The sequence below is a fragment of the Chaetodon trifascialis genome, chromosome 3 (genome assembly GCF_039877785.1).
Source record: "Chaetodon trifascialis isolate fChaTrf1 chromosome 3, fChaTrf1.hap1, whole genome shotgun sequence".
Lineage (NCBI taxonomy): Eukaryota > Metazoa > Chordata > Actinopteri > Chaetodontiformes > Chaetodontidae > Chaetodon > Chaetodon trifascialis.
In genome coordinates this window covers 25,566,518-25,587,881 of record NC_092058.1, presented here as the reverse complement: position 1 = coordinate 25,587,881, position 21,364 = coordinate 25,566,518, and the positions used below count along the sequence as shown (strand labels likewise).

The window sequence follows — 21,364 nt, the reverse complement described above, 5'->3', positions numbered from 1 at the left end:
CAATTACAAAGTCACTTGAAAGAGATGAGTTGGTGCGAGCATATGCAAATTTGCACTAGGGGCAGTAAATTGAGGCAAACACATCTGCGCAAGTGTTTCTGTTTCTGTTTCAGACCCCAGACTCTCTGGGGTCGACGGATGCTGCAGCGTGTTTACTTGATGTTTGTATTCATATTTTTGGGATAATACAGTGCAGGATTGTGCTTCAAATGTTGATGGAATCTGCACTTCCCTGTCCTTATCCTCGGGTGATCTGATGTGACTCACAGTGACCAACAGGAAGCTGTGAAGAGAGCTCGACAACGTCTCACCATCAGCCTCTCGCCGTGTGCAACTGATGCATTTGTGTGTCTGTCTCATTTCGTGTCAAAATAAACCAATGAAAATCACTAAAGACCGACCTATCACCTTACAGACACTGCAGTGTTCATTCAGTCGATGTCGGAGAGCCTTGAAAAATAGCAAAGAAGTTGCAGTGATTTTCCAAAGCAGTGAAGAGGAAAAGATGAAGAGGAACACCAGAATAATAAGGATGCATTTGAAGATAATAATTTGTCTCTCTGTATCACAGAAACAATGCCCTTTGTACATAAATGTGACCATCTTGATAAAATGCTGCTTCCGTGCACAACACTTAAAAATTGATTGTGTATCAATAGTCCTGAACTTTGGTAACATTGACTGTCCGTTAGTAAAGATTTACTCTGTTTCAGTCACTTCCCAGTGTGTGAGCTCCACTTACAGATACTATAGATTTGTTTGGGCCATTGAGTATTTTATTATATTGTTCTGTGTAGATGAGACTTTGTCCTTCAGAGAATTCTGTTTATTTACTTATTCATTTGCGTGCGTGTGTGTGTGTGTGTGTGTGTGTGTGTGTGTGTGTGTGTGTGTGTGTGTGTGTGTGTGTGTGTGTGTGTACAATAGTTACTGACAACTGTGTATACTTAATATAAATTTACTGGAAATCTGCTCAAGTGTAGAGTTGTAAAATGGGCAAGATTTGCTGCTGCTGGGGTGGACAGAACATTCTCTCAGCGAACTCGGTCCAGCAGCCACAACCTCCGTCTCTTCCTGCCATCAGAGGACATGCAACTCATTTCAATTCTGTGGTCTTTATTTATGGAAAATATTTGCTTTAGGGGGAAAAAATGGTGTAATGCTCTTTTTCTTCACATATCCCATTTGATATGTGGTATGAAATCATTATTCAGCCCCATTTATCTCAGTCTACCATCTGGTGAACATAGAGCGACAGACAAAACTTGGTTGCTTGTCAGGATCAATCTGACCAATGCTGACGTTTTTCTTCCTGGGGAGGATAGCAGCCGAAATATTAAACCTGAATTTACTCTGTGGGTTGCAGGTGCACCCAGAGGAATCATTCACACATCTCAGTTTTTGCTCCATCATACCAGGGTCACACAGGGATGTTAACTTTTGACATGTCAGGGTGTCCTTGTGGTCTGTGGTCTGAGACGAACACTGTGTTCAGTTTAGATTGATTTGACTTACATTCAGGTCATTCAGGTTGCTTTGTCAATGAACTATAAACAATATAAAAACGACTCTGATCGCATATAAATTATTGCTAATAATGTCAGACTTTTTTCTTTCCTGGCTAATGGGCTTAAAGCTGATGAAAGATACTTTGCAAAGCTCAGTTTCTCCTATTTCTCAGCTCACACTGTCAGAAACATCCACCGTGTTTCCTCTGCCATCTAAAGCAAAGTTGAAATACAACAAGATGATGCTGACATGATCGATGACTGGGGTGATGCACTGCAATTAGCTGTGATGAATTGCAAGACTCTTTAGATGCTCTGTAAATAATTGATTTTTAAAAGAAACATCGCATGTAGGCATTCCAAAACTACAAGCATCAGTGTCAGCAGGTGATGTATGGAAACCCAGTTAAGAGCCCATTTCCCTCCCATTCCACCGGGAGAGGAGAGGCTGCAGTAAATAACCACTACATTGCCAGAGGGGGAATGGGAGAGAGTGGAGAGGAGAAAATCCCCTGTACTCTCACTACCTTCCTTTCTCTCTCTGCTTCATGCTTATGCTGGTCCACGCATTCATTTTTGCCTGCGCCCCATACACACACATCTCTCCTCTGTACGTCTCAATCTCCTTTGCTTTCTTGCCCTCTCAGTCCTGCTTCTTTCATTCCTGCGCGCCTGGCAGACGATTGCCGAGAGCACGGTGGAATTGGATGCCTCCCTCGCAGAGCTTTCCTTTGAGACTTGTAGGAGATTTTGTTTTGCTGGGTGAGGTGTTACAGCTCACTGGCTCATCGTCATCCAAAACATCAACTGTCTGTCTGTGATGGTCAGCTACGGCCCTGAAGAGAGTCGAGAGCATTCAGAGCAGCAAAAATGTTTCTATCACGCAATTCAGCACATTGGCTTGAGCTATAACAGATGATGATTTATCTGTGACATACTATAGATGTTTCCTGTTGATGGTTTTCATTATGTCGGGATGAAAGAACATGTTTCTGTCATTGCATGATCCTCAGGGCTATACTCAGGTCCCAGATTAAATTACTGTTGTTATCATCTAGATTTGGTGAGTCATTCTAAGAGATGTGTGCTCTGCTTTAAAGTACGGCTGAGTCATCTATAGTACTTCTCAGTGAAGAGTTGGAAGTCCCTCTCCAGCTCCGGCGAGTCGTATTGGAGAATGCAATCTTTCGTGGGTGTTTGGCATTCATCCACAGCTAAATTTTGCCTCCGGGCTTCACTGCCACTTTTGACAGATCATAATTGTCAGCAGAGGGAAAACGTTGAACACCCTTGTCTCATGGCTGATGAAAAAGGTCACTTCGGTTCCTTCGTATTACACCGACCTGCTGAGTCACTGGTAGATTCGCTTGACAACTCAGTTGTCCCTTCCCCGCCTTTTCCCTCCCCATCTCTCCACAAAAAAAGAAACAGAGAGTTTAATCCCCTTCCCACAGGTTGAAACCATCTCCTCTCTTATCTCCCTCTCTTTCTGCCTCTCTTTGAGTGATGGACGGACAGCTTGAGCCGTTATGGAAGTCAGCCAGACAGGTCAAAGGTGACTGAGCGGAATAATCCCTTTATGAAACCCTCCTCCCCCACTGAAGTAAAGCTGGCGTAAGGAAGGTCAGCGTGTAGGCTCTGTCCCTTCTCAGCATCAGTCAAAGATTGTACCGCTCTATTCACTCTCTTACCTTGAGAAGCACACAGCTGGCTTATCGCCCTGGAATTGGCTGTGCAGCATGAATGCAGCAGAAGAGAGAAGCCAGATGAATGTTTGAATGGGGCTCGAGTGTGAATGCCTTACCTGCTTCACTCCATCTGTCTCCAGCTTCTCTCTATCCCTTCTTTCTCTCCCTCTTACTTTTATCTCACTCTATTCTTCCACACATTCTCTGAGTCTGTGTAAAGGGAATTGAATCCGTCTCCTGTCAGTGATCTGTGGTTTTAAGATGACCTGAGTGAAGAGCAACTCTTGCTGAAAGAGATCATGCCCTTTTGTACGGGTCAGCTCTGGATCAAGCCTGTGTCCTGATGAACACAGTTGAGAACACGTCCCAGTGACTCTGAAGCTTAAGTCCCCTCCCAAGTCCGTTTTTTGTTTTGCTTCTAACTACAGGCCCTAATCAAAGCCAGAAATACAGGCACAGTGATAAATTTCATTGCTTTAAAGCTGCACCAATCAATATCTGTGTATTAACAGAGGAATAAATGTCTGCTGGATGTGTAAGTAGGCGACTGTTTGCTAGCATATCAACATTATGAGGTGTTAATATGTTGATGTCTTGTTTACAGCTTGTTACAATACCCCCCAGGTGCCCCAAAACAACACTGACTCATTTGTTTCTTTGCAGCATCTGACTGTTTATCACATTTCATTATTAACTTCTGAAATTTAATCCAGGCGCATATGGTCACTCTAAACCAGAGTCTGTACTATCAAGCAGCCGAATAAATCACTCGTGCTGACCCCTTGATTCATTTCTGATATCAGTTAAGTAGTGCTGAGGGACACTGACAGCTGTCATTCTGAGGAAGCCTTGAGCAATTACATATCTACTATGTTTCCAACTGGAAAAGTGAAAAGCACTGGGTCCAGTTTTTTTTTTTTTTTTTTGTCTCCTTGTTCTCATCAGCATCACTCTCTTTATCACACTTTTTCCTCTCAGTGAGTCCCCTGTCTCATCAGTTTAATAGTGGTGTATTGAGCACAGCATTTCCACAGGTGGTCTCCTCGGGCCAGAACCCAACCCCACTGTCCCCGGTCCAATTACAGCAAGAAGGAGAGGACATTTTTATTGGTCTGTGAGGGGACATTTCCATGGCTGCCATCGTCTCCTGGAGTAGAGTCATCTAGCGCTCAATTACTCCTCCATTCTGAACCGGCAAGGGAAAGAAAACGTCCCCTGCTGAGCCCGGAGAGTCCCAGCGCATTACCAGCTCCGAATTTTTGACCTACTTCAAACACAAAACCCCAACAACTTATTTTCACCGCTACCTACAGTATGTGATTGAATACGTGGCGAGGAATATTACTTGAGAGTTTGGCAGAGAGGCACAATGCACAGACTCTTTAATGACGTACTTTTACATACAACACACATCTAAATTTAAAGAAATTTCAGTGTTTGAGAGTGGAAACATGCCATAAATAATAAATCATCTTAAAGGTACATATTAATGAACAAGGGAAAGCCCATTCAAAGAGGCTATATGATACAAATTTTTGCAATTTTATTTTAGGGTCTACTAGAATAGAACACACACTTAAATTTCAAAAAAACACTTTATGTCTCTTAAACTGTCTCTTCATGCAACACCACTTTTCTCTGTCTGATATGCTCCATTTTGCTCCATCGTCACTGTGCTTCCAGACAGCTCTGCAGGTGTTTTCAGATTCCAGCTAGCTGCACTACTACCGTGAATATCATCACAATAACCACTTTTGAACAAAAACTTCATCCAAGCCCATGTTACAGCATAAACATGATGTGTATTAGCGTCGGCCCATTGCCCAGAGGGCCACTATAGTGTCACGACTTTGTTACAGTCATTCTATGGCCTGAGCTGCTGGGTGCTAATCAAAGTCACACAATGTTCAGAAGCAAATGAATTCCTGCAGTATGTCTGTATGACAGCATTTCTTTTTCACTTGTAACTATATTGTTATCTTCAGAGCATGTCCTTCAAGTATACTTACATGCAGCAGCAACACACACCACGCAAAGCAAAACCAGGCTTCATAATAACAACAAACGATTGGCTGAATTAGCTGCCGTATAAACACAAAATAAGCAAACTGAAAAAACAGTTTGTGGATCAAACCTCCTTCTCTTGTTAATTAGCTGGCTTCAAACGAGGCTTCTCATTAACACCGTTTCTCTTGACTGTCACTATTCAGAACTAGTCCAGCATCGCTCCCAGTCTGTGGGACTAGCAACATTAGCTGTGCGCCAAGTTAAACAAGCTAACCAGCTAAATAAAGAGTAAAACAACATAAAACATGCACAATTTACACATTCCAAGTTTGATGTCAGGTCACGGACCGCCGGTATCGATCCACACTTGAGCTAGTACTGTTACTATTTGCATTGGTGACAAAGTTGTCCAGTGGAGTAACATGAAAATGCACACACAGTTTTCTGGCCATTGTGGAGACATTTTCATCCCATCTCCATCAAAAATAAAGTCAGTCTACTCAGATGGTGGGACAGATGAAGACTTGCATTGGTTATTTTGGTCGACAACAGAAAAATTGACTGTTTTGCTCGTAACATTACCTTCCACATCGAGGTGGGTGGGACTGTCAACCTAGATGGTGACATTCACTGAGCTGGAGGTGGTGCAGTGACGTAGACAAGTAATGCAAGAAAAGGCTGGACTACTGAGAAAGCATTTCAGGCAGTTCAGGACCAGTGTTTTCTGTAGGAGACAAAAGGATGTTTTACATGTACAAAACAATTTAAGACACTAAAGGAGAGGGAAAACCCAAATAATGTGGCCTCTTTAATAATAATAACTATGATTTGTGTAGCACTTTGCAAAATAAATTAGCCTCCATAAAGTGCTTTAAACCATTTTTCTACTTTTTCTTTTTCTTTTTTTTTGTACATAGATGATTTGGTTATCTTTCCTCCTGTTTCTTAACAGTATGAATGAGTATTTTTGCAGTGGAAGGAAATCTGTCATTGGATTGCATGGCCAGGTAGTAGCATGCAAATCCAAAACTGAAGAAGGCCTTTGTCAGAACAAAGAGGAACTCCACAATTCAGATTGTCAGCTGAGGATATGGAACATTCAAGTGCACTTAGAGAAATAAGGAATCAGCCTGTTAAGAGCTGTGTCTGACACTCCTTTTAAGTCTCAAAATAATCAGCCTTAAAAGCAGAACTTAGATCAAGTAGATATAAAACATACCCCTCAACAGCATCGGTAGCAAGGATCAGTTGGGAATTAGAATGAGGTCATTTTGAGTCATCTGATCGGCTTTTTTTGAACTCATATGTCTTATTTCTAATGACAGGTTGGGCAGGCCTTAGCAGTTCCCCTATGATTTGTTACGACAAGGTGCGGTGCAGAGACAGACATCATTTAGTCCAGGAGGAGGTGTGAGCAGGCATCAATGAGACATTCACCACTGGGATAGTAAGTATGGGTCTGCAGGGAGCATGGTGGGACTACTGTAGGTGGAGGAGTGCGCTGGAGTAGACGCGTTGTGGTTTGATATCTGGCAGGCAGAACTCCAGCAAGGGCAAGATTGAGGCGCCGACGTGTCCTCTCTGCCCTGAAGGCAAACAAATAGCATGGGCTATAGCAAGGAAGCAAGTCACAACAACAGGCACAGGCAAAGGACAAGAGAGATGAATGCCAAGACAACATAGAGGAGCTGGCAGAGAGTGATCAGGGGTAAATATATGTATGCCCTGAACTATAGTGCCACGATAAGGAGCAGCTGTACAGATGACTTTGTCTGGTGGTGCACAAACCGATTTATTACCACAAAGTCTCAGCGAAGCATCTAACACGACCTCCTCCCTAAGACTGTACACTCCAATATCCTATTGGACACACACATAAACATCAGTGAATTAAGAACAGCCCAATTATAGGAGAGAAGCGTGTCAGTGATGAACTGACTTGAATTTGCCTCTTGTTGAAAATGAGAAAGTAATTAGGGATGCGGCAGCAGAAATTATTTGTTTAGGAAATAACAATTTGCTTTTGTGGAAGTGTGTACCCCTTCCCTTTAGACATGTTAGCGTTTGGTCTCACAGGATCTGCTGATTGAAGAGAAAAGCTGAAGGTAAAGCCTGGGAGGCTTCTGTGTGGAGAGCTGTACATGCACTAACCTTACCTTTTACATATCAAATTCCACTGTTACAAATCGACAGTACCCTCAAAGCCAGCTTCCCTCAGTAATGAACACCTGTGAGCAAAAGCAGAAAAAGGACGCTCTGATAAATGTGAAATAAATTATTTCTGTAGATCAGGCTCCTTCACTTCATTAATCATCTTCTTCCCTCCACCATCCACCACTGAGCGAGAGATGCCGCTGCATGCTTCTTCCAAATGAATTCTCTGTCCCTGCCTTAATCTTTGCTTCGTTCTTGCTATTTTCTTTCCCTCCTTCTGTCTCTGTCACTTTACCTTTCTCTCTGATAAAACGTTTTATGGAGTGAATGTTTATGGAGAGTAGGCTCACTAACACAACAACTCCCCTCATCAGATGAAGCAATGCTTGCTTTGCTCCGGTGAGAACTATTGAGAAGTATGTAGGAAAAATAGTGGACAAGCTTTCATTTTTTAAGGAAAAACAGAAAGCTGCTGGGGGGGGGGGGGGGGGGGGGGGGGTTAAAATGGTATTTTGGTACTGCTAGCGGGTGCATATTTAAGCTTGTTGGCTGCGCTGGAAGGAAGAATCTTATTAGCTAGAGGGAGAAAGAAAAGAAGGAGAATGACAGAATGAGAAAGAAAGACGGAGAGCGAGAGAGTGATATTGGCAAATGCCGCTGTTCAACAGGGCTGCCCAGATCCAAACACAGAGTTGGCCAGTGATTGGTCGGTTGTGGTTAGGTCTTGGCACAGGCTGCAGCGACAGCTGTTTGGAAATGATGGAAGCCCCTGAGAAGGGAGACAGGAAAGAGCGAGACCACGACAACAATCCAGAATTACTGTGAAATTCTGTTGTCCCAGTCCTTTCTCCCAACACAGCTCAGACTGACGCAGAGTGAAAAATAGGAGGCCGCAACAAATCAACAAAAGAAACAAATTAAGATACAAATGGGCAGCTTGTGTTGGTACTGCACATTGCTGAAAGGAACATGTAGTAATTGGATGCCTTCAATCTTAAGTTCTCCTCTGAGGCTTGTTTGTGGGCCTGTTTCATTTCACGCCTTCATCTCAGTCCAGTGGGACAGATCATGAAAACATTAAGCGCTGAAGACAAAATGAAATTCAAGCGTGCATGCTATTAACACAGCTGACAAAAGGAAATATCAGCAACTACGCACAGATACAAATAAGCCAATTTATTGGTAATCAAGCCGTTTTGTGCAAATATAGCTTGACAGTGTAGGAACACTAATCAATGTGGTAATTGCTCTGCAGTCCTTGCTTAATGTGAATCTGGTCACTTAACATGTGGTGCGCTTTACCCAACAGAGATCCAGATGGCAGCTTCACTATTCATAACTGCTTCCCCATTAGAATATTACAGAAGTATGTGAACACTAAGGACACAGTCCAAAGGCAAAAACACATCAACACATGGCTTAAAGCACATGTAGGAATAGCTACTGTACCACACCACCGGTTTTCAGCCATAACAGGAGGTCTCTGTTAACAGCTATCATTTTACCCACTCAGGTGCTCACAGCACACTTTGAATAATCCAGCAGAGGGAATAATGAACCCCCTCACATCTTTTCCTCTATTTTGTTACACTATGTTTTTCTACACTCAGCCCCTCGCTCCCCTGCAAACTGTAACTCTGTGGGGCCGTGCACATCTGGCTGTCAAATCACACTGTGGTGTGTGAAGAACAAGCAGAGGTGATGGCAGCAGCAGCAGTGATAGTCCAGGATGCCCCATGGCATGGCACAGTGACCGGCAATTGAAGGGCTTGTTAACCGCCTTGAAAATTCCATTTCCTAGAAAAGTGGATAACAACATCCAATCGGGAAGCTGATCATTTTGCGCCACAGCATTCAGACACACACAGATGGACTGTATTCACGCAAATCACAGCATGCAATGAAAACAGGGTGCAGCTACAGCTCTGAGACAAAGTTTATGCGGATATTCATCATCAAGTTCATCTGTCTGTACTCCCCCACAGTACCAACACCACCCTCACTGTCTGCCAGCTTATTTAGCCCCTCAGCTGTGTACTGTTGTGAGTAGCATAGGGTTCATTTTCTGTGAAATGTCAGACTCAGACTGAGTGAGTCAGCCATGGCAGGTGCGTGGGATTGGCATATACTGTAAATCTCTGGTTAACAGTATAATGAGTTAAAGGGGAGCTCCTCCATATGGAAGGAAATGTGTTGGAGGAAAACATACTCCACAGAAGCAAGCCTGCTTCCACCTGCCTGCATGGCTCAGGCACAGTGGATACACACACATACATACACCCACCCACCCACACACACACACACACACACACACACACACACACACACACACACACACACACACACGCACACACACATACAAAAGACAATGGATGTCTTTCCTTCAGAGCCAGAACAGATTCCTTTTGCGAGCAAGTGACAGAAGGATGCTCACAGCCTCTTTCAGGCTGCCGCTGCAGATGCAAGTTTCAGTGGTGGAAAGCATCCGAAAAACAAAAATCTAAAAACAAATCCCCACTCGTCACCATGAAAACAGGTAGAAAGAGCACAGTGGGCTCGTAATGGATAATATGGTGATTGCAGAGCTCTGATGAGGCATTCTGCCTTCTATTAAAAGTGCAGCGCTTGGAGCACATTTCACTTTCAACCCTCAAATGCTGGAAGGCGATGACTAAAAGAGGCACATTCAGTCATCCTCCCTCACACCCTCTCCAGCTCACACACATACATGTGCACACGGATGCACTCAGACACACTGAAAGTGAGCTGAAGGCTATGCTCGTGCGTGTCTCCTGACGTTCTGGATGGGAGGTTGGGATGTATGGGGGGGGGGGGGGGGGGTTAATAAAACATGCTTCATTTGCTGATGAAGTCTTGATGCAGAAGTGGGCAGTCTTGCTTTAAGACATGTGATCTGACTTTCTCTCTCTCTCTGTCTCTCTCTCTCCAGCTGGGCTACATTGTAATACACACACGCACGCTTACTCGCACACACTCGCTCTGCCTCTCTGACACAGACTCTCTACTTAGTGCGTTGGAGAGAGGACTGAGGCTCACACTATCAGCACAGCTTCTCAATGGGGGGACGCAGCCAAGAGCAGACAGAGCAGTCATTCCACTGGAGCCTTCCGCTGCGCGCGTGAGAAGGAGACGACAAGTGAGGGGGGTAAATTAGCTCCCTGTCATCACAACATAGGACTTCTACTGACGGAGAAGACGCACAGACTGAAGGAAGGACGGGACAAGAGATCTGCTCGTATGTGGCTGACACAGCAGTGACATGATCAGCCTCCCATCCCTCAAATCCTGGCCAGTTTGTGACTTAGACCCCCGGGTGTTTTGCTTTTGGTGACTGTGTTGCCACAGATTTAAAAGAAAGAGAGCAGCGGGGGTTCAAAGGAGCGAATATTGAGGGGAAGATCAGCGGTTTAGTCGCTTTTGTGCTGTGTTCTGCTTACCTGGTACTGGAATTTCAGGCGGGAATCCCTGGCTTCAAAGTATGGATGGATTAAAGACAGACAGGCAGTGATTCTGACTGAGCTCCTTTCCTCCTGAACACACCGCTCAGGTAAGGGTGTGGGACTTTCGAGGAATACCTCTGGTGTTTGGGGACGGGATGGGTGGGGTGGTGAGGGTTGATATACTGGGACAAGTGTGTCTCAGGATGCACTGCTTGTTGGAAAGTGTGGAGTGAAGAGGAAATGTCTGCGCTCACAGTGTACGCAAGTAGTGAAATAAGAAAAATGGCTCCTATTAAAAACATCTTGTTTATCATAATATAACTATTCTTTTTGGCCAGTGTGTTATATAAGTTTCAAACGTGTTGAAATGGGGCGCATGTGTTGCATTCGTCTTATAAAAAGCGCAGGCAGGATTCAGGGTACAGACCGAAATCCGTCTTTTTAGTACATTTACATTTTAATAAAATCCTGTTGAGATGTATTTAGAAGACAGGTGCCGGCATCATCTCCATCACTGACTCCTGTTCTGTGACACTCTCTTCCGTTTTGGGAGTCGTCACTGAAGTTGTCGCTGCAAGAAACAAAGCGAGTATCATTTTGTGGAATGAGCGTTGCGCGCAGGTGCATCAGTCGTTCTGCGCCTGCAGGTGTGTCTGCTTTGTGTTCCTCGACCGCATCTCACGATGAACTTGCCAATTACGCATAGAGGAGCTGTCGTCTCTCGCTGTGCGTGCCACTACAAAACAGCGTAAACTGCTTACTTTTTCGTCTGGAAAACAGGATGGACATTTATGGAGTGAAAAGCTCTGTTGCGCTGAGAGAATAAGGCTGCACGGCAACTGTAAGAGTTTAGATCAGTTTTCTTCAAAGCTGCTTTCCTTTCCCCTGAAGTTCCCTGAAAATGATGCCCATGCCTGTTCGTTTTACTTCCGTGCGTCTTCACCTCTGGTAAAAACGCTGCTGGTAAGAACCACATTTTATTTTCTGCAAGAACGGCTCCCGAGAACCGGGAGGAGCTCGGAGCCTGTATGCAATATGCAGTTAACCATGCGAGCGCAGCGATCCTTTTGAATATGCAGCCAGATTGGCGAACAGAAATATTGTGTGGTTAAAAAAAGAAGTGGAAAACATACCCATGGGACCTGTTCACATTTCCACAAAACCGGGGATTATGTTGGATTTAGTGCAGGGGTGGGGATTTACAATCTGCTGTTCATAATTATATGCTTAATTTTCGCTGAATATTAAGCAGCCTCAATGTCACCAAGGGCGCAGAACACACGGGCAACATTTAGTAGCCTAATGGCTTTAATCTCAGAGGCACATCAAAACACAAAGTGGTCTAGTTGGAGCAAGCAGTGGCTTTGGTGCCTCTCTGGAAAGGACTCCCTGGATCAGGCCTGCTTTCATGCGACTTCTTCAGACATTTGAAACATTTATGTCTATGCTACAGTCTCCTTATTTAAATGTGAAATTTCCCTGGTTTGAAGCTCACATTGAAGATACTCCCTGGGGCTCATAGTCTGCTTTATATTCTCTTGTGTATGAAGATTTGGCAGAATCAAACATTAAAGGACTATTAGATTCACACTGTTACATTAGGGCGCTGGATTTAAGTCCCCACCTCAGTGAAAAATGACAAATGCAAAACAGCCTGTGATAGAAATATATTCTTCTCAAAACTAATGATCAGTCCAAGAATCGTTCATTTTTTTTCAAACATACATCAACAGTCTGGCTGAATAGGATCACACCAAGCCACAGTTTGGTTTGGAGGAGGTGGGGTGAAGCTTTTAAATTTCCCACTGCAGGGTCCTGAATGGAGAGAAGCGCTAATAACACCTGGAAAGGAGGAGAGCCTCATTATTCAATGAGGGCTAAGGCGTGTCTCCATATGCTGGCCCTCAGCAGCCATTAGGCAGTCACTGAACAAATCTGCAAGAGGGCTGTTCGTGCTTAGAAATGCAGACTTTTATACATTTCAGCAATATTTAATCAAGGTTTCGATGCTGCTGTAAAGGCTAGACTCATTATGCAATTATTATAGTCCGACAAAGAGATTGCAGTTATTTTTCTGCTTCTGCATGTGAATATTTATTCTGGTGCGGTACGTCTTATTCAGACTATGGCAGGTTTAGAGCAGACAGATATGGACAAGATTAACCTCATGTTTGATTATTTGTTTGAGTCTTTAGTCTGCAGGGCTTTTGCTTGAAACCTTGATCTTCTCTTTTCCTTCTCATCCTTATTGTAAGAAAATCCAGTAAATGTGTATGCAACACTCTGTAATACAACTCCGTCCCTGTTTCCTGTTGTTTGTCCCCCGCTGTGTGCCGTCCTGCAGACTCGGCCTTACCATGTCCTGGTTGTTGGCCATGTGGATTAGCTTCGGCTTCCTGCTGTTGTGCCAGGCCACGCTCTACCAGACCATCCAGCAGCACCACGTGGCCCGGCCCGGTCGCACCGACATTCTCACCCTGGGTACGTGTACCTCTTTGTCAGCCGTTGGCTCCACAGCACAGCGTTACAGTGCAAGATGTTGCCCTCCCGATGGGGCAGGAGTTCTCATCCTTAGCTGTTTAAAAGCAACAGCGAGAGACTGCTGCAGCATGTCAGAATGATTTGCCATGGTACTGTACTGTAACATGATGATTCACCATGCTGGCAGTCATACAGGATAAGCAAAGGGGAAGACTGCTAATTGTGCCTCTAATTGCAGGTTACGTATTTATATTTAGTCATACACAAATCTATCTGCCCTTATCCATTTTGTGCTATTCGTGGAAGAAATATGTAGATAGTACTTCTTGTTAGACACTTCTGTTTAAATCTGAACATGGAAACCTTGTTACACAAAGAACATCTTCAAACACTGAGGGTTCACTGGTGGGGAGATGGTTTGTGTGTGCGGCGAGGAATTCTTGACTACTACACCCTGAATCTTGCTGGCAGACTGTTACGAGTAGGACAAGCTGTAGGCAAAAATCCCTATTACTGTGCTGGTAGCCAAGGGAGCTTTGATCACTGTGGCTTAGATGGAAATGACAATTATGTTTCCCTCTTTTGCACTGGAAACGTTTGGCAATTAAGCCTGACGTCTTGTGCACCATAGGGGCAAAGGGGAGGGTAGACGCCGAGGCGAAGCTAATTCTCTGATTATGGAAAAGCTTACCAACATTGCTTATGGTGTATGTGGGGGTGTTACAGGGAAGGCAAAGGTTTTTTAGAGCAAAGCAAAGGCTTTCTTTAAGCTTCTAACAATGAGTGTGACTCCCATGCTGAACCCTCATAGAGAGTGTGGCTCTCTCCAGAAGCCAAGCGGCTGTTAAACATTGATGCTATCTTCTGCTCGGCTCCCTTTGTGTGTGTGTTGCATTGCCAGACAAAAGGCAGTAATTGAAGCACAGCAAGAGGAAAAAAAAAATCCAGCATTGAATTCTCCATGCTTGTGTTGAGCATTTGTGACTTTAAGCAGTTGGAGAATTGGCTTACTTTTACTGTGGAACAGCTGACACATGAAAATCCCGGCTATGATAGATAGAAAGTTCTCAAAGTATCCCAGTCCCGTTAATTGGAACAAGAGGGTGAGGGATGAGCGACAGAGAGCTCTGAATGAATTTTTAAAGGCTGGCTTCCAGTTTTCTGTTTTTTTTTTTTTTCTTTTTGACTGGTTGGCAAGTCGAGCTTGGTGCCAAAGATGTACAAGGAAGTGCAAGGCTCAGTAAGTGTCTGTTGAATAATGCAGTGGTCCCAAAAGGGAAGAAGGGAAAAAAATTTGAACCCCCCCCCCCCCCCCCCCCCCCCCCCACCAACAACACAACCGGATCTGGAGGAATCATCCTGGCAAAGGATAGTTATGGTTGTGAGTTCTCTGGAAGGCTTCCTGTCAGACACATCAACTCACACACTTCTTGCATACAACACTGAGGAGGGTATGGACGTGTGCATGCTCAGTAATCTACAGACCATTTTTGACCATTATGATAGTCATGGCTCCTCTGGGGACGCTGAAGCGGTGTTCAAGAGGATGCAAGCTTACACTGTAGGAATGCATGATAAACTCACACTCTGTTTGATCTAATCTCTGATCTCTTTACACTATGAGACTGATTTAGACATTCAATTCTGAGTAACAGGAGGTAATCAAATGAGGGATGTTTTGCAGGATACACCAACTCCTTTTCGACTGTTATTTTAACACAAGCACCCTCCAGAGAACTTTTAAAATCAAACAAACTGCGATGGATGACAGCTATAATTGGTGCTGACAATCATAATCTGAGGATGCGTTCTGATATTTTGCTGTCCTAATCAGCAGGCTTCCCAGGGATAATGCTCTATCTCAACTGGGCTCTCGAAGAGAACATATCTCCGTCTGTTTTTTTCTCTGCCGCTCGGCAACTGTACAATTTACTGTATATCATGTTTTTTTAAGAGGATTAAACTGACATCAATCTTACTCAGCCGTGGAGTGGCGTTAACCGATCTACCCAGAACTGCTCTCTCAGAATTGAAATGCTATGATGAATATTTGAATTAGAATTGATTTTATAATTTGAGAAGCTCTCTGGTTTCATTGAGGCCAGAACCCTCAGATATAAATAGATATGGCTATGTAGGACGTGGCAAAAAAGAGATGTCTTGCCTTGAAAAATCCATTGCTTTCATGCTATGCTGTTTAATCAAATAATGTTTCTGTGTTTCTAACGGATGATGAAAACCTGTGTGATGTACTGTCTGCCATACAGAAAATTAAGTTGTAAAATGGTTCGTTAATGAAGTGTGAGAAATGTAGGGTTCTAACTGTCTGTGCTGATGAACAGCTTCATAGGAATTGTGTTTTATCTTAGACGCACACATGTCACCCGTTTACTGAGATTATCGATTTATCTTGAAAATTGCTTGGGGACAAGATACACCTTGCGGTGTGGCGTGCTTTGGTACGGCATTGTCGTCTGGACAGTCATAAGTCGCGCCTTGAAGTGAAATAGGGGTGTTTGTGTTTTGTAAGAAACCATGTCCTGAAATAAATTCTTGTGGATCTTGGCATGCGGCCCGGCTGACTGTCTGAGAGACTGAGTGCTACAAAAACTCACTAACCATCCTACGTGGACAAAGGTGCACAGACAAGGGACTGTGTGGTATCTGAGGAGGGGAAGTGAAGGTCATGTTGAGCTAGGTGCAGATGTAATCCTCCAGCCTGTTGAAGCATCTAACAATGTTTGAGAAATCAGCTTATCTGCTGTCTGCTACAGTGAGCTGACAGTGCGCACCAAAAAAACAAAAAATGTGACTGCTGAGATAAAGTTTCAAGATTGCATATATTTATTTCTCCCGAATGTTTCTGTGACATATCGGCACAGTCACCACTGAGGCGGAGAGTGAGTAACGAGTTGCCTGACTGCTTCGTCACCTGCTCAGGAAGCTGCGGCACTCTCTTTCCCATGAGCCTCTGGTCCACGCTGCCTCCTCTGCGTCCTGCTAGTGCGACTGAAGATTGATGGTGGCCTGATTCTGGGCAGCCAATTCCGGTCTCTCAAGAAATAATCCACTACATTGACAGATGAGCTGAATGTGACATGACACACACAAGCCCGGCTCTGCACCCCCCCCTCCACCTGCCGACACAGCGAGCTCTTGCCAAGATTGCTGCTGTGTAAACTAGGCTGCTCTTGACAGCACATAGTATTGGACTCCATCACGAGTCAGTAAAAGTGTGACCAATTTACATTGCCAGTGCGTTGCTGGCAGAAGCTATTGTAGCTTTGGTGTCGGCTAAAGTTGAACTGAAAGTGCTCCCTAACGTGCTGTCTGCTCACTGTGTTTTCATTGAGTTACTCTTAGCAGGTATTGCCTTCATTTCACTTTTCATTTCATTTCTTGTTTAGATGAAGTATGCATACACAAGTCATGTTATATATCAGTACCCAGAGGGGCAGTCTGAATAGAACAGCACTTAAGCTGCTGCTTTGCTTTATTAAGACTCTGACAGGGCAGTTTAAGAGAGCCTCAGATCTAATAGCACACCATGATTCTTGTTCCAGGTGTAGCTGTAAAACTAACTCCACTAGCTTGTTACACTTTGATGGCAGTCTCTTGCTGACATTTTGTTGGACCATATTGTTGTCAGCTTTGATGACAAAGCAGTACAGCGTATTTTACACTATTACAGAACTGTACTTCATATATGATTAAACCCCTTATTAGGCAAGTTACCCACTGTTCATTTGAAGGAATATCAGAATCGAAGCTGAAATAAAATGTGATTCAGCTGTGAGTGGCAGCCAAAGGCATGCTAATTTAGCATGTGATGTGGCTGAAAAGCTGCAGCTTATGTTTTCATCCATTGATTTGAAATGTCCCCTAAAGTCTAATCACAGATGAGTGGAAGGTATTTCAGTGAGCAGACTGTTCGGCGTGTCATTATACTCGCTCACTGTCGAGAACATGTAATTACTTTGATAAGCCAAGATGCATCATGCGGTCAAAAAAAAAAAAAGCAACGGCGTGATCAAGCAAGTTTCGCAAATTAAGAAATGCGTCTTCAGCTTTAAGAACACAACCTGTCAAAAGTCTGTAGTGCTCAACTTTAGCTTTATGTATCTATTGAAGCTCCTTTTTAAGTTGAGATCTGAGGTTTGGGATTTTCTGGGGAGAGGAAAGTCTGACAAGATACAGGGTGTTGAAATAACGCTTGAACTTGATTTAGGATAGCTGTCTTTTGGTAAATGAGGACAGGGTAGAAGTCTGTAAGCTATACATACCCTCAGTATGAATAGATTTTTTTTCCTATTTTTCTTTTTTGCCATTGCCGAACGGATGGCTGCCTCAGAAGATTGATGATTTTTCTGTCAGAGTTTGGGGATGTAAGAAATTAGCTTCACTGGTTCACAAACTGAACACACACACAACTTGGAACTCATTTCCATAGTTGTTTCCTCATTGCAATAGCTCACTGTTAGCGGCGGAAACACAGAAGTGAACTTTTTTTTGTTGTGCAGTAATCTTCAAAGTGTAATCTTGCTGCTTCGCTTCAGCCGTGGAGGTGTTAGAGGCTTCATGAACGGAGGATCCATCCATACCCACAGAAACAGCTTTCCATATGGGCTCTGTGCATTTTTGTTTGGCCATAAAAGGAGCTTTATTTACACCCCCCTTAAACTGTGGGGACTAATTAGAGTGAGAACTGATGATGAAAGAAAATTCAATTAAATGACTTGAATGATGATGCCTGAGTCAGGTCTGTGGGTGAAAAGAAATTGTTTGATGTGGCTGGCAGCATTGGAAATACAGTAACATACAGTGTAAACCACAAGACACACACACACACACACACACACACACACACACACACACACACACACACACACACACACACACACACACACACACACACAAATACAAGTCATTACTATCCGAGGATGTGGAATAGCCTTTCATGCGGTTGCAGTAGGCATGTTTTCTGCTATGTTTTTTTTTTTCTTTTACCTAATATTCATTTCAGAGTGTATCATGCAAAGCCACCTCTTTAAGAGCCAAACTGAACCAGAGGGTGATGAAAATCATACATTATTTATGACACAAATTTAATCACAAACATTCATTTTTTGAACATGGCATCTGCAAATCCTGCCTTTTACCAACACAGGAACTAAAATCCTATAATGTACCTCCACATGCGATTATAATTGCTTTGAAAAGTGGGGGCTTAGGTACAGAGCTCATCAGCGCTATGTGATCCCACTTTCTATCACACAGCATGCCCTTCGAGGTAATGAAAGCAACCTTTCTAAAAACTAGGCAATAACTGCCTGATCATTCAGGTGCCGCGCAGCACTCTCTCTGCGCCTGGCCTCTTCCCCCAGCTCTCCATCCTCTTGTCCCCCGCCCCCGCCACCCATCTCCTCGTCTCTATCGGCCCCTCAGACGATTTGTCATGGATCAGATGAGACAATTTGTCATGGATTAGTGCACTTAAATGTCTGTGTGATAGTGGAAGCAGTCACTGGAAAAGCTTAGGAATCCTATTACACTGCGTTTTATGGCTGGTGAGAGAGGAGGGAAGAGTGGAGGTTGAATTGGCACTTTCTATGGCCTGTGTGCCAATTCTTGATTTTTTTCCTCCACACACAATCAGATATTCACTTAGAGGTGAGCTCCACTGATTTGTCTGAACTGGGAAAGTAGACCAGAAGTAACATGTGCTTTCTTGGTTCACCACTTGCTGCGTATGTTGCCGTTTAATTCACTGCTGTTAGCGGGCTCACTTTAGAGCTCGCACAGCTAATAAGCAGTTTGCAATGACAACAATGGCAGATGCACCACTCATAATTCAGAGTCATTTGATTTCTCGCAGAAATGATGATAATAATAAAAAAGATTTCTAACTATCTGAAAGGACTGCTGTTGCGAGCTGATTTAATCAGCTGTAGCTACTCAGAACAGCCTGACCAGTTTCCAAATGATTTGTTTTAAAACAAACCCTGCGAGGGGCTGTTAAATACGCTGTTGTTAGTCTAGTACTAGCAGTTTAGCTCCCACACATGGAAAGCTCCAGTTCTGAACAGATACCTGAAAAGATACCTCAAAATATTATTTTGTGACACATCCTTGCCTTTGGAAATAATGTCTCGGCTGTAGGTGGTAAGGTCGTTAGCCTGGCATGCTTAGTTAGACTTTCGACTTCCACCCTTATTGCCTTTGCTCTTCTCTTTTGGCTTATGTAAAAGCTTGAGAAAACACCACTGTCCAATGATGCACAGTACAGCTTTAGATTAGATTAGAGCCTGAAGCAGGCTGCTTCTTTCTGTGGAGAGACTTAGGGCTTGACAGGCCTGTCCTGTCCAGTTATGGTCTAAACTGTGATTAGGATTTTATTCAATTAGGAATCAGGATGTTCAATTAAGATTGCACCTCACAGGGTGCTTCAGTCAGTTAGGTTGGTAACTCACCTTTTCAAGACTGTTATAGTGCAAACTTTCCTCCCTACCGGACCTACTAATTTCAGCGTTTTAGTGATTCACTTGTTGTTGAATGTGAGCAGTCTGTATTTCAAGTGCCACTTACAGCTATGAATCAGTCGCCGAGAAATAACGCCTATGTTCTCTCACTCTCTCATATTCTGCATCTGCACACTCTGATTCACCTGTGGCAGCATTGGCATGTCATTAGTATTTATTTGCTCAGCGGTCTTTCTCATTTCAAGCCTTTAACTGCGTGTACTCTGGTGCATTCCCTCCCGCCTTGAGTGAGATTAGATCTGAGTAGATTAGATCCTATTCTTCTCTGATGTCAAATGATTGTCTCAGACACAGTGTACAGGTGCTATTTAACACAGGTGGCTCATTCCCTCAATTATTTCCAATAAATGGAGGAATGTGAAGACAGACAAACCAGTCACACAGTGCAAACAAATCATCTGTCTAGCAACACCTCGGGATTTGCGTGTGTCTCACAGTAAGTCTATTTTCAGCTGTCTACTTTAAATAGTTCTGCTTTTTTCTCTCAGGTTTTATTCATTCCAGCCCCAGTCAGAACATCCATTTTATTTATAGCAAACAGAGCAGCACAAAGTTACTTTGTCATAAATCATTATCATCTTATTCACACAATATCTTATGCAGCTTCTCTATCACCTCTAGGCCCCTCAAGCCCCTCAAGTAGTTTCTCGCTGAAGTGAAATAGCTTGCTTATGTTAATGGAGCAAAGAGACACACTGCCAGGTAATTGTGATGCAGCAGAGCTACTTCATGGCATCATTTAGAACCACTGCGGGGGACAAATGTTAGTCGTTGAGTGTTTTGTTTGCAGAGGATTCACTTTGCCCGAGCAACTCATTTACCCAGTGGCAGTCAAATTAAGTTGTCTTAACCATACTACTAATTTACTTTCTAAATCACTGCAGCACTTTTTTTTTTTTTAGTGAGATATATAAAATAGATCATTTTCAGCACTAATCTGTAGCCACAATTCACGACATGCGAACATAATCGAAAGATAACTTGTATGCTGACACTTATTGTCATCACCATGTCGCTTGTTACAAAACACCAAGAGCAAGTGAATATTTTGTTCATTTCTCTTTTCTGGCTTCACTTCTGTGGAGAAAGACAGAATCATTGTTTCTGAATTACATCTTTTGCCTCGGGATTGATCAATTTCTTGTTCGCTGACATTTTAGCCTCTAAAATATAGTTAAAAGTCTGTTCTTTAAAGCGGCTATGATAAATATTTGTATATTAAGAGTGGCTCATGAGTCTGCTTGCATGTGAAAGGGGCTGTTTGTTGCATTACCCACTTTTACAGCCAATAACTGCTGTGTTGGTTCAGTGCCAGCGCTCTCATGCCGTTGTTTTTCGGCCACAGCAGTCAGCTTTTGTGGCCACTGTACACTGTACTGCACGCTTGCCGGGCACCAGCATTTAGCTGGTGAACGTGGATGCCATGTCAACTTAAAAGGCTGTCGTATGTCAGTGTTGTGTTTACAGCTCATTTCCACTTTGGCCACAACAGTCATTAATGCAGCTGTAACAGTGTCTTATTTTCT

The 21,364-nt window shown here is 43.5% G+C and overlaps 1 protein-coding gene across 3 annotated transcripts in view; it reads left to right on the top strand.

The window, feature by feature from the left end:
- The first annotated feature begins 10,079 nt into the window (after positions 1-10,079).
- Positions 10,080-21,364, top strand: part of LOC139329398 (chemokine-like protein TAFA-1) — a 108,617-nt gene continuing 97,332 nt past the window's right edge. Inside the window, exons 1-2 of one of the 3 annotated variants that reach the window (XR_011602062.1) lie at positions 10,080-10,925; positions 13,163-13,299. Coding sequence is in view for 1 of the 3 variants with exons in the window: in XM_070959703.1 (XP_070815804.1) it covers positions 13,176-13,299 (124 nt within the window). In the remaining 2 variants the exon portion in view is untranslated. The remainder of the gene's footprint in view (positions 10,926-13,162; positions 13,300-21,364) is intronic. The other 2 variants (XM_070959703.1, XR_011602063.1) reach the window with 2 other exon arrangements.